General features: G+C 38.2%; 2 protein-coding genes across 3 annotated transcripts in view; one reads left to right on the forward strand and one right to left on the reverse strand.

Annotated features, from left to right (window-relative positions):
- wdr44 (WD repeat domain 44) overlaps positions 1 to 4,291 on the reverse strand; it is a 12,006-nt gene extending 7,715 nt beyond the window's left edge. The window contains exons 1-4 of one of the 2 annotated variants that reach the window (XM_023421562.2): positions 3,814 to 4,291; positions 2,868 to 2,901; positions 1,788 to 1,820; positions 763 to 1,381 (exon numbers count right to left, since the gene is read on the reverse strand). In XM_023421562.2, coding sequence (XP_023277330.1) covers positions 763 to 1,381; positions 1,788 to 1,820; positions 2,868 to 2,901; positions 3,814 to 3,890 — 763 coding nt within the window. In that variant the 5' untranslated portion in view covers positions 3,891 to 4,291. Of the gene's footprint in view, positions 1 to 762; positions 1,382 to 1,736; positions 1,821 to 2,867; positions 2,902 to 3,813 lie in introns of both variants that reach the window. The other variant, XM_023421561.2, reaches the window with a different exon arrangement.
- A 3,596-nt stretch (positions 4,292 to 7,887) lies between these two features.
- klhl13 (kelch-like family member 13) overlaps positions 7,888 to 12,405 on the forward strand; it is a 41,926-nt gene continuing 37,408 nt past the window's right edge. The window contains exons 1-2 of the mRNA XM_023421538.2: positions 7,888 to 7,970; positions 9,328 to 9,399. Of these exons, the coding sequence (XP_023277306.1) occupies positions 9,347 to 9,399 (53 nt within the window). The 5' untranslated portion in view covers positions 7,888 to 7,970; positions 9,328 to 9,346. The remainder of the gene's footprint in view (positions 7,971 to 9,327; positions 9,400 to 12,405) is intronic.

Consider the following 12,405-nt stretch of genomic DNA (forward strand, 5'->3'; position numbering starts at 1 on the left):
CAGCAAACGTCTCATCTCACTGCACTGCAGAACAGAGAGGTTCAGGAGATCCTTTGTCCCCACTGCCATGAGGTTGTACAACACCTCAGCCAAAGGAAGTGGACTAATCTAATTATTAATTATTATTATTATTATCAACAATGAACTAATGGACACATGAATTTCCCCTAGGGGATAAATAAAGTATCTATCTATCTAGCTATCTATCTATCTATCTATCTATCTATCTATTGTTGGGATTAAGCACATTTCCCTTTGAACAACAGGTTACTACATCTACTTGTTAATTGTTAGAACAGCTGTACAATAAACGCTGTCTATAGCAAGGGATGTGAGATGACAGCATAACCCTGAAACACTTGACTTTCTAATATGATATCAGTCTGAACATTGGGTGTTACTGTCTTTGTGTGGCAAATGTTTAGAAGTCATACCTTTGGTTTCTTTATGTCCACTTACTATTTTTCTGTGGTTCAAGCCATTCATCATTAATCCAACACACTATTTACACTTGGTTCTTACCGGTTTGTCAAACATTATCTCATGCGTTGCGATGCCCAGTACAAGTAAATCAAAAGAAAAACTAATGGGCTTATGCTATTGCTCTAAAGGCTGCACTTTACAGAAATGTCAAATGCCTTAAAACAGTTACTAATCCAGTGATGTCTTAAAGGTTGAGTTCAACATTTCAAAACACAATCTGTATCAAGGTAACACTTTTCAACCTCAGTGTCAATAACTGTACACTTCTTTTATTTTTACCTTCCAGTCCACTTGGTCTCAGACATTCCTGAGACTTCTTGGAAGGTACACTCTGCCAAGATGGGGGAGGTGGTCTCGGTGGAGGACCTCCACTAGGAGGGGGTGGGCGTACAGGAGGAGGCTTCTTGGTGCTGGCTACAATGTCTGGCTCCACTGTGAATTGACGCGGGGGTTTCGTAGGCCCAGAGGAGTCCGAGTCACCCGGCATGTCTGTGAATGGGACCTGGTCTAAGATGTCTGCAGGTCTCTGCTCCTGCTCTCCCTCTGCTACCACAACGGCCCCATATTGCTGACTCTGCCCTATGGTGCTGGTGATGTCTGGGGGCTGAACACGTTCTTGTGACCCAGCTGATGGCCCTGGGAGATCTGTGGGTTCAGGGGCAGGTACAGAGCATGCTCCATTTGTTTCTGCACTTTCCTGTTGTTCCTCTTGCCTCTCAACAAGCTGAGGTTCGACAGCTGGCGCTGCTACCTCCACAGGAACATCCTGAGCATTAATCTCTTCCTTTTGCTCTGGCTCTTCTCTTACATCAACATGTAGTTGATCTAGCAGCTGGGCTACTTCACCACCATCGCCAGCGCTTTCCTTTTGACTCTCCTCAATGATGCTATCAATGATCTGTGAGGAAGAAAAAAATAACAGTTATGTAATTTAACAATATAGGAACCATGATGCATGAAGTTCCCTTGTCCAGCTCACATACAAAAGAAATGTTATTGTCTGCACATGTACCTTGTCTGTCTTTCTTTTCACAGCAGTTATCACAAAACAAAAAGTCAGAGCAAGAATGAAACCCACATAAAACCTGGTATAGTAAAGGACGCACTGCAGGAAATGGCATTTCAAAAATACATCATCATAGATTTTGGCTCACTTGACAAATAGAAATATGAGAATATGATTTAACTCCAATATTTCCATTTTATCATTCATCTCCTGTGGGACACTATTCAACAATAGACAAAACCATTACTTGTAGGGAATCATCTTGCTGAGTCTCAGATGTGGCCGCTCCGCAGCTCACCTCTTGTGCAGCGTTAACTGATCTCTGCGAAAGCTGTTTAAAAAAAAAACAGTAAGGAACATTTTAACCTACAATATATACACATAGGAAATAACAAAAGCCAGAGACCAGCTGTGATTTACATTAAGGCTCATCAAGCACATCCAGACTGAGTGAAACCTATTTTGAGAGCAACATTAACTACCTAAAGATACGCATGGTTAATGAGCACATTTCCTTTAAATTTCCATAGTTGTCTCATCTAGCTACCCTTTTAATTGGTCTTTTTTCATTGGGTGCAGTCTGCTTGCAATGAGGATGGATTTACTCTAAAAGTCAATTACAAGGTCTTTACACTGATTTGTATCCATGCATGAAACACTGTTCCATGATGCAACTTCCTTTTGCTTCAAACTCAATGTTTTCAGTTCACTTTACTGATTTTAAGTGCAGGGCTAATGCTAGTCTGTGAGCAAGCATCTCTCCTGCGTCCATTCCATTATCAGTTAACTACAGTGTAGATCTTATTTGCAATCTCTCATGAGCAGGTGTAATTTGAATTTCAGTTGTAACTGTCTGTGGTAAGTGCAGGCAGAGCAAAAAGTCCAGATGATCCATTTCCATGTCATTTACATTTTCCTAGCTGTCAAGAAGGCAGCACTGGCTAACAAATGAAGAAGGCAGGCATCATGGCAGAGGGCTGAATATTTGCAGTCAATGACTCACTGCTGAAAAGGCTGTGTTAAATCACTTAAGATAGGTGCAACTTCAAGGAGAACTTCTATAAACACTGCAGTCGCCTCTAGATTGTGAAACACTTAAGTGTATTGTATTAGTACAGTTCAATTCCAATTGCCATTGGTACAAAGCAGGTAGTAATTTTGCTAAATAACAAATACTTACAAACAGATATATAATCAATCTGACAAAAATAACTGCGATAGATTCTATAAAAGATCTGAGAGGGACCCAAAATGATCAAACTTAATTGAAGTCCTACCTAAACTTTATTTTCAAGCCTTGGTAACTTTTGTTGGAATAATCATTCTGATAGCAACTTACTACCTTGTTTCAACAGTGCCTGGGTTTAGATAAACATACCTTAGGCGAGGGAATGACAAACTTTGCAGGTGACCTAAAAAACACAAAGGGATAAGGCTCAAAAATGCGATGACAGTCAATGTTTGAAATACAGTAACCTAAAACAAATCTAATACAAAACCAAATTTGTTAGCATTTTACCCCCAACCCATTTCTAGATGAGGTTGCTAACAAGTATTAAGTATGAAAGAATGATTCATTAGGGTTCTGAATGATTAATGATTAATACCTTGCATGTCAAATTACATAATAGTTACAGGGTGGCCTCTACCTTTCGTATTTACTTTGAGATTTTCTCCTTCAGTTAAATTTCAGAATGTAAGACAGACATAACAAAATCCAACAAGCACAGCAGCAGTCTAATTTTTTTTTTTTTACATCAATCTACCATAAACAGGTTCTATTCCCTAACATTACTTAGAAATTGGCACGTTTAACGGGTTGATCGAGACTAGATGCTGTACACACCAGTCGAAAAGCAAGCTCCCACCATGACAACCAGTGATATCTTTTTTTGGTGTTGCAACACACAATGTGTCTGAATGGAAACTGTTGATTTGCATCTTGGTTTCAGCTTTCACAGGAACTTGTTCCTACAACAAACCTTCTCCTACAGTCCACGAGATCTAAGGAATAACATCATGTGACTTGTATGTTGGGCAGACTCTCCCTACTGTCAGACAGCTGGTGAACAGAAGTACTTGGTGACACTGCACAACACATATTAATTGTTTAAAATTGACTGGAAAATTATTTGAAAACAAAATCCTCCTTGAAGCACCAGAGGTAATGTTATCTATGCAGATGAGCATTTTTAGCAAATTTACCGTTCCCCAGTTAGCTGTCCATGCTAAGTTTGCTAGGTACTTTGCTAGGTATGGCACATGAGATATACAAGAAGAAGTCACTCTTATCAACGTACTATTACAAAAATTTGTTTCCTTACACTTTCGGAGATGGAGTAAAATTGACGTCCTCAGGAGCATCATAGAATTCCTCGGTGTCACTTGTATCTGACGCCATGCTAACGACAATTTAGCTCACTAGCTAGTTTAAGTTAGTCGCCAGGCAGCTGTCTAAAAGCCTAACCTGCGAATGACTTAAGTGTTGCACACATGTGCTTGTCTAGCTATATACTGCCTTCTCGATACTGATGTTATAATGTAAAATGCTTGGCCCAGGCGTCGTCAAACAACCACTTTCCAGTCTAACGTCACGCCATAACGTCAAAGTAAGTATGCTAGCCAATTGCTAGGCTAACAAATGTAATCTGGTCGTACGACTGACCAACACCTACTGCTAACTAGCTTTCAACCCTATTTTAAATCTGTCTCATTCACGACAAAGTAGATTCCAGGAAAGCAGACACTAAAAGCGCATTTTTACAACAGCGTACACTTGATCAGCTGTCAAGCTCCCGGAGCCAGTGTACCGCGTCATAAACAAACCAGCCCTACAAAAAATACATCTCAGCGAGGTTGAGTCAAAGGGCGGGGCACAGACTCCCTTCTTCTTCTGCTTCACTATTAAGGCAGCGGGGGATGATTTCGCCTCGAGACTGCCCGCTACTGATGGTCTACAATGGACGGAGAAACTGGGGATTGGCTGCTAAGTGCAGTGGGATGCCAAGGAGGGAGCTTTTCATTACATCCAAAGAATACAATACACACTACAATATTTTTCGGAGGCTGGAAAAACATTATCCAAGAATGAGAAGTCAATCACTGAACTGATACCTATATAGAATTTTAACATAAAAGCATAACAAGACAAAATATATTCATCAGGATCCCTTAAATTTGGTTAATAAAATATGTGATGGGCAATTTATGTCATAACACTGTAACACTAACACAAGCCACAGTGTTTCTGGAATAATGTTCTATGGACAGGTGGAAGGAAAGTAGGCTATAGAGCTCTAATGCAATACATCAGTTTGTTTATAGTTGATGAAGGAGAGTCATGGTGGAGGTTCTTTGCTGTGGAGCTGCTTTGTTGCCTGTGATACAAGAGGTACTCAATGTATCAAAGGAAAGATGAAATCAGAAGATTACCAAAGCATTTTAGAGCGAAATGTGTCAGAAAAGTAGGTGAAGGTCTTGGGTCTTTCAGCAGGACAAAGACCCAAAGCTCACATCCAGCTGCACAAAAAAATGCCGGAAAATTAAAAGATGGATTGTTTTAAACTGGCCAGCAATGAGTCCTGACCTATATCCCATTGGAAACTATGGAGAGAGCTGCATTGCAAACTGTTGCAAACTTAAAAGCGCTTGGATGCAGTGAAGGAATGTCAGAAACTACCACCAGGTGCAAGAAGCTTATAGATGGCCTCAAGAAACATTTAGAGCCTGTCAGTGTTGCCAAAGACCAAATATTAGTGAAAGGTGCAAATAATTGTGTTTATATTATTTTCTATTGTGCAAGAAGTTTAATTTGTTTTCACTTATTCAGCAGCCTTGGACATTTTATGAAAATATTCTGATTACACAACATCGGAAGATAATAATGTTTAATAATAATAATAATCATTTTTATCACTGTATCTATCAATCAATCTATTCATCATTTTTTTAATTCATCATCATATCTTTGTTAGTCCACTCTTAACCTCTACTCTGTAACTCCTGCTGAATACCTGCCGTTGGTGACCTTTCTTATGTAAAATTTTCTTCCTTGATTCTTCTTGGGCCCTACTCTGTATCAATATTTATTTCACAGTTCAAACACTCCCTCCTTCCCCGCCATGCGCTATTTCTTCATGTTACATTAAAGCTTCTCATATCTCCCACATTCAGCTTATCGTCTCTACAAGCCCTTGCATAAGAGGCTTTATTCTTCTTCTTCCTGCTCCGTGTACCTGTGTGAGCCTGAGGGCAACTCACAGTGATAATCAAAACTATTTAAGAAATGAAAATGATACAGAAAAAACTGATCCTTGAAAGTGTGTGGGAATCTTTAATTACCTCTATCAAGGTAGTTATGTTTTTACCCATGTTTGTGTGTTTGTTGGTTTGTTTGTTTGATTGTTAGTAGGATTATGCAAAAAGGTAGTATTGAACGAATTTGCACTGAACTTGTAGGAGGGATGTGACATGGACCAGGGAAGAACCCATTAAATTTTGAGGCAGATGCTGATCATTTACTATGAATGTGAATTTTTATCTCTGAAGTCCAGTGTATGTTGTTTGACATTGGCCTTGGTGGAGGTCTCCGCTCTCTGAATGCCCCTCATGTTATAAACTTTAAATATACTAGAAATTGTAAACACATGATAACTGTTACCAGTTGAATGCTTATTTAACTAGGAGTGCAGCACACAAGGTGATAATAAGGTGGCAAAACATGCTCATAAATTAGCAGCTGTAGGTCCCACTCATTCACACATGATTCAGGGAGTCACTATTAACAACTGTAGTTCAGCAACATGACCACTTTTATTCATTCAAAGCACTTTTTGTTCCAGATCAACGCATCAGTTGATTAATAATGAGCTGGCAATTTAACTGATGATTTGAGAGGACAAAAGGCTGGATGTGGTAGAGGTGTGATTATCGAAGGAGCCTCACTGCATGTTAATGAATGCATACATTATTTTTGTTTTGGTCATATTATAATTGGAGACTGTGGTTTCTTTAATGTTTTCAAGCTCAGGTTATACTGATTGCAAAAATATTCTGCAATCCCTTCAGCTAATAAAATTCAATATCTCTTAATAACTAACTTAAGTGTTGTTAATGAAACCCAACTTTTTTTTTTCTTTTTTTTTTGCATTACTTCATATGAGGTTTGGTAAATATTTTCATTGCCAAAACATAGGTTTTTCTCTTGAGCTATCTTTCTTCATCTTTTCAAAAGTAGATCTAAAAATATCAATACCTTTAGATGGATGTCAATGGTCCAAGAATCTCCAAGAATTCTCATTCATTGTTTATGGTAGATGTACCATTGTCACATGGGTTGATAATTTAAGAGTCTACATTATATGTCTAGTTAAGTGTAGGGACATATGTAAACTCAAGTTGCACATTTGTGGAGGAAGTCCCGCCTGGTAAGATTATTGCTTTGTGCAGCTGACAACACAAATTATCAGTCAAACCTTTCAGTTGCTCCATCAACAATTTTATGTTACTGTAACAATTAATCAAATGACATGTGAAATGGGCTCAGTTTTATTTATGGAACTCACAGAGATTTATCTTGCAACTCTGACGCTCTGTGTAGCTGTTTAGCCTATTTTAGGGCATTGTTGTTGTTTCACACCATTTTGTGTGTGTGTGTGTGTGTGTGTGAGAGAGAGAGACAGAGAGAGAGAGAGAGAGAGAGAGTGAGTGAGTGAGAGCGTAAAATAAAAGAGCCTGCTTTGTCAAAACTGTACTTTATTTTGGTCATGCAAATAAAGAAAATCTGAACTTGAATTGAGGATTTAAAGAGGAGAAGAAAGCAGCCTAACTGTTGGCTCTTGTGGTAAGAATAAGGAGGGAAGTATTATGCAAACAAATCTCTATCATTATTGCAATGTAGATTAGCACCTGTAAGAACAGATAGCTTCCCTGCTTCAACAAGAATAGCATCACATTACCTCATAAAAAAATCCCACTTTGATCACCCTGTTCAACCCAGAAATTCATAGTTCTGCTTTTTTTATTTTAAAATTATTACTCATATTACACTAGGAGGTCATTTATTTTTTCATTAACCACACAGTGTATGTCCTTGTTATAGATGTTCCCTGTAAGTTCATACTTGTAAGGGAACCCTATAGATGTCTTGAAAACTACAGCTAGGGGGTTTAAAAGGACATAGTACAAATGACCACGAATAATGGTTTAGGGCAAAGCAATGTAGACATTTCCTTCAGACTTCAAATGCTTCAAAAGTAAGAGGACTCTTATTTAGAGCCACTTTATATAGTAACGGAAGTTTTGAGCCAATGAGAAAAGATTGCCATACTCTTCCGCCAATGGAAAGTTTGGATGCTCCAGCTCTCCTAGTAAGCGCCAGTCGGATTGGATAAAACAAGGAAGGAGGCTCCAGTGGTATAAGTGGATTTGAGGGCTTGGAAGGAAAACAAGGACGCTAGTTAACGTTGTCTCGGCGTTGAAGGTAATGAATCTGTTTTTTAAAAGTTTACAGAGTCTATTTAAGACACATACAGGGATCGTAATATCATATATGTTGTATTGAGCTCAACAAATAGAAGGTTGACAGTTAGTCACAGTCATTTGTTGGTGGTGGCAAACCAACCAACCAACCAGACTAACTAATAACTAACCCAACTAACTCATGTCCAGACCCTGGTAGTTCACGCTGTCGTTAGCCAAGGTAACATGGCTAGCTGGGTTAACTGTAACCAACTTGACAGGCATACAGTCGACTGTCCTGATCCAACGTTATTTCAAGCTAGCCAATGTTAACGTTAAAGGGTTAGCTTAGCTAGTTAGCTTTAGCCTGTTCCCACTGGGGATGTAACGACAGCATTGAGGCAACATGGCCAGAAAATGAACAAAACTCCAGTCTGACAGGTTTGCCTCATTTGTCAATACAGTTGTTCAGTCCGGCAATGAAAGGCTGGCGTTTTAAATGATGATAGCCTAAAGTCTTTGCTAGCAAGTCGGCTACCTCGCTGTGGACTTAGTTTCTGTCACACTTAGCTTTAAAAGGACTAACCTCTCCGACTTGCTGTCTGAGAGCTACAGCACTTTGCAGAGGTAAACTGTCAACTCCATGGGTCGTGTGTCACTAAAATCATGTCATGCCAAAATTAACATGTTAAAACGTCGGACCAGGCTGCAACTTTTAAGAAAACTTTACTGGATCCAAACTAATGTTTGTACCTGTTAGCATTGTTTTTGTAGTAGATATCAATGCTACTACACCAGTTGTTTTGTAAATAATGTAAGCTGAATTTCAGAATACGAGGAGGATTTTTTTGTCAACTAACACATGACAGATATTTTTAGCGTCCATTAGCCTAGTTCTGCGTAAAGCAACAAGTTACAGAAATATGATGCAACTGTCACATTTCAGCACGGGATGAGGGGTCAAGAAACACCCATACATCTTGCCATCAACTTCTGTTGGACAGTATGCATCTAAAATTAACATGACAGCAATTATATTCACATTACTCCACTCTCATAAGTAACACAGCCACTGGCCGTTAATGTCATAAATACACACGTTCGCTTTCAGGATAAACTTGAAAGCAATTATAGCATTTAAATGTTATCACCATTAGGCAATAAATATTATCTAAAATAATGTGCAGACTGGAAAAAATAAATAAAATGAGTTCTGATAAAACTGCAGATGTCAGTCTGACTTGCAAATGCTGAAAGATAATTTGTCTCCATTTAACAGCTTTATCTTGTTTTTCTTGCCTGAGATTGATATGTGTTTTTGTTTTTTTGGAAGGAAGACTTAATACAAATATTGAAAGTATCATGTGTCTGTTTTTGAGGTGTGGTTTTGGTGAGGGTATGGAGCACCCTGTACACAGAGGGGAGACAATGCCCATCGGACTGCATGACAGGTAATGTGCAATATCACATATTCCATTATTTGTTAGCTGCTGTGAATATGTTTAATCATTCACTTTAATTATTCACTTTATAGTTTACACACGTTGCTTCAAATTCTGGAGCTGTTAATAGACAGCATTAGCTGTGAGACAGTACAATATTTTCTTTTTTGTTGTTCTCAACATTAATAATTCACGGTTAACCATTAATCTGCATATATTGCAGTAATTATTGGTCCTGGTATCAGTCCTCGTTAGGAAATAGCTTCCACTTGGAGTCAGCGGAGTTAATCAGGTAATCCCTGATTAGATTGTAAGAAAGAAAAGCAGAAGGGCTGTAGCGCTCAATGACCAGGATTCAGAACCACTGCTGAGTCCACCAGAGTGTTACCTGTTGCAGTTTCCAAACCTGGATAGCCTGTGAATAAAACAGTTGCTTGTGTTTAGACAGCGCAGTGCCTTTTTTAACCTGTACACATGTCTATCTAGGGCTGAACAATTAATCAAAATAGTCATCATTTTTATATATAATTTTATTTATTTTTTATTTTTTTCAGTGAAAATGAAATTCAAAAATGCAGCTGATAAAGTTTTTCTTGACTTTGCCACGGAGAAATATTAGTTTGTGAACGTGCTGCAGAAGAGCTGAGAGATGGTCAAATGGAGAATATACAGAAACTTTGGTTTGGTGATATAACCATAGTTCTCCAACTAGCATGTGTGTGTATCTCACATTAGGAACATCTTATGTGTGACTTCAGCAGGAACTCCTGTTGCTCCATGTTAGCCATGATTGGGCACACCCAAACACATGAATGTGAAGAACAAATTAGTTACACCTACATCACATAATTCAGAAACCTTCTCTTTGCTCTTCATAGTAACTCCCTAATTCTGGAGCTCAACTGTTTCTGGTGTGTTGTTGTGTTTATGTGGCTGTTACTCTGCAATACCAAATGAGATAGGATATGTTAGTTCTAAATTTGGACATAGTGCTCAGTTTCTTTTAGCATCAGTGACAAATGAAGACAAAAACCAGAAAGAGGATTGAACAGTCTCTCACATTATATCAGTATTGTAAATCACATCTGAGATGTGCTCTTAGAGACAGTTTTCGGGCTTTTTAAGTTAAATGGCTGTGTAATACTCTGACCATCAAGGAAGGGAGGAGCAGTGACAAATCAAGTGCGCCTATTGTTTGTATGTGAGATGTTGCCCAGGTTATACAGTGTTTTTATTTTTAGAAAATATCATACAAAAGAAATTTATGGCCGATGGACTCCCTTTTTTTCCTTGGTTGACTGAAATCAAAGTGAGCATCAACAATCAGCATTCAGTTTTTTTTCAAATCAAAGAATGGCTTTTTGAAGAGACATCATGTTGGTATATATGTTAGAATTGAGATCTGTTGGTATAGTACAGTTCTGTGCAGAACAGAAGATGCCATAGAGCTTATATCATTGACCAGTCCTAGTAGCTTACCTGCTCTCTGCCAGATTTTAAATCACCATCACTTTCCATCTTACCACATACTGACAATTAGATGACCTATGCGTGTTGACTGACTGGTCTAGTTGCAGTCTTCCGTCAAGCAGCCGGATCGTTTTTTTTCTTATTTTACACAACTTTTAAAAAGGCTAATACTGCTTTCAGTCTAAGGCTCTGACTTGAATAAACCCACGTTTGCTGTTGGTATGAAAATATCACCATTCATTTCCACTCCAATTCATGCACCGTAAGTTCAATGCTTGATTGACAAGACATTTTCTGATGAATGTGTGCACGACCAGCAGATACTGATATTAATATTTGAGAGGTTAAAAAATAAAAATATGATAATATACAGTATATCGTCTCATATTAATTTTGTTTAACAAACACATAACCTAAACAATCAATTTTGATGTAATAATAGTATTGTATCCAAGATCCATACATAGAAGGGACATTTTACAGTCGAATCAACTTGACAGTACACTGCCGGGCAAACTATGTAATTGTGAGACTGTTACAAAATTGCGTCAAACCTAGTTTTGGCATTTTTAACTTTTTGTTACTTATCAGCCGACATGTGCACCAATAACAATATCTTTAAGAAGCTTATAGTTGCTTTGACGATTTCCAGTCTAGCCCTAGTATCGAATAGAGTAGATGTTGACAAGTGACCAATTACCATTCTCACTCAGCCAATCAGAGATTTGAAACATGCCTATAGGACCTCAGTTGCTGGATTGCTTTTTCATAAGGGGACACAAAGACAATAGTCATACTGTTGCATCACTTTGCTTGTACTGGTTACCATGTTAAATCTATAGTGCAGACAATTTAGCAGTGATTTGTACAACACAGTTGTGGTCGAGGTTTGCATTAACAACAACGACCGTTGTAAGACATGGCATTATGTTTTCAGCTATGTTGTTCATGACGCAGCTGTCAGCTAGTCAAAGCCTGGCCAGCTAGAAGATGTAATGATTGTAGATAAAACATCAATTGCATATTTATTGAGTTGCACAGATTTTGACTGTTTTATTTCTTACTGTAGGCAGTGTTAATTGGTTGCATAGATTCATCTCAATATTAGACCTGCACATTGAAATACTAGGGAAACAAGCTTTTGCAAAGGTTCTCCTTTAATTGTCAACAGAATTGTGATTATGTGGAGGTGGATGAGACACCAAACCAACTGGATGGGCAGTGTCAAGAACTGTTATTAATGCAGGTGGAAGCAAAGTGCAGACTCTATCCACTGCTTGAGCTATTAAAAACAGATACTTCACCACAAACACTAATAAGATTACTTAATAGTGCAAAACAAATTGAATTGGTAAATCAACATCTTTACATTGAAAATATTTGGTATTATTGTACGGCTACTAAAGGCAAACATACACGTTTTTCTGTACTATATAGAGCAGTGAAAGTGTAAAAGCCATGAAGAAATTTATGTGTGTGTGTGTGTAGATATAAAACTGTAAATATATAGTGTGTGTGTGTGTGTGTGTGTGTGTGTATATATAT

The sequence above is a fragment of the Seriola lalandi genome, unplaced genomic scaffold (genome assembly GCF_002814215.2).
Source record: "Seriola lalandi dorsalis isolate HSWRI2012SDOR001 ecotype SW California unplaced genomic scaffold, Sedor1 jcf7180002054672, whole genome shotgun sequence".
Lineage (NCBI taxonomy): Eukaryota > Metazoa > Chordata > Actinopteri > Carangiformes > Carangidae > Seriola > Seriola lalandi.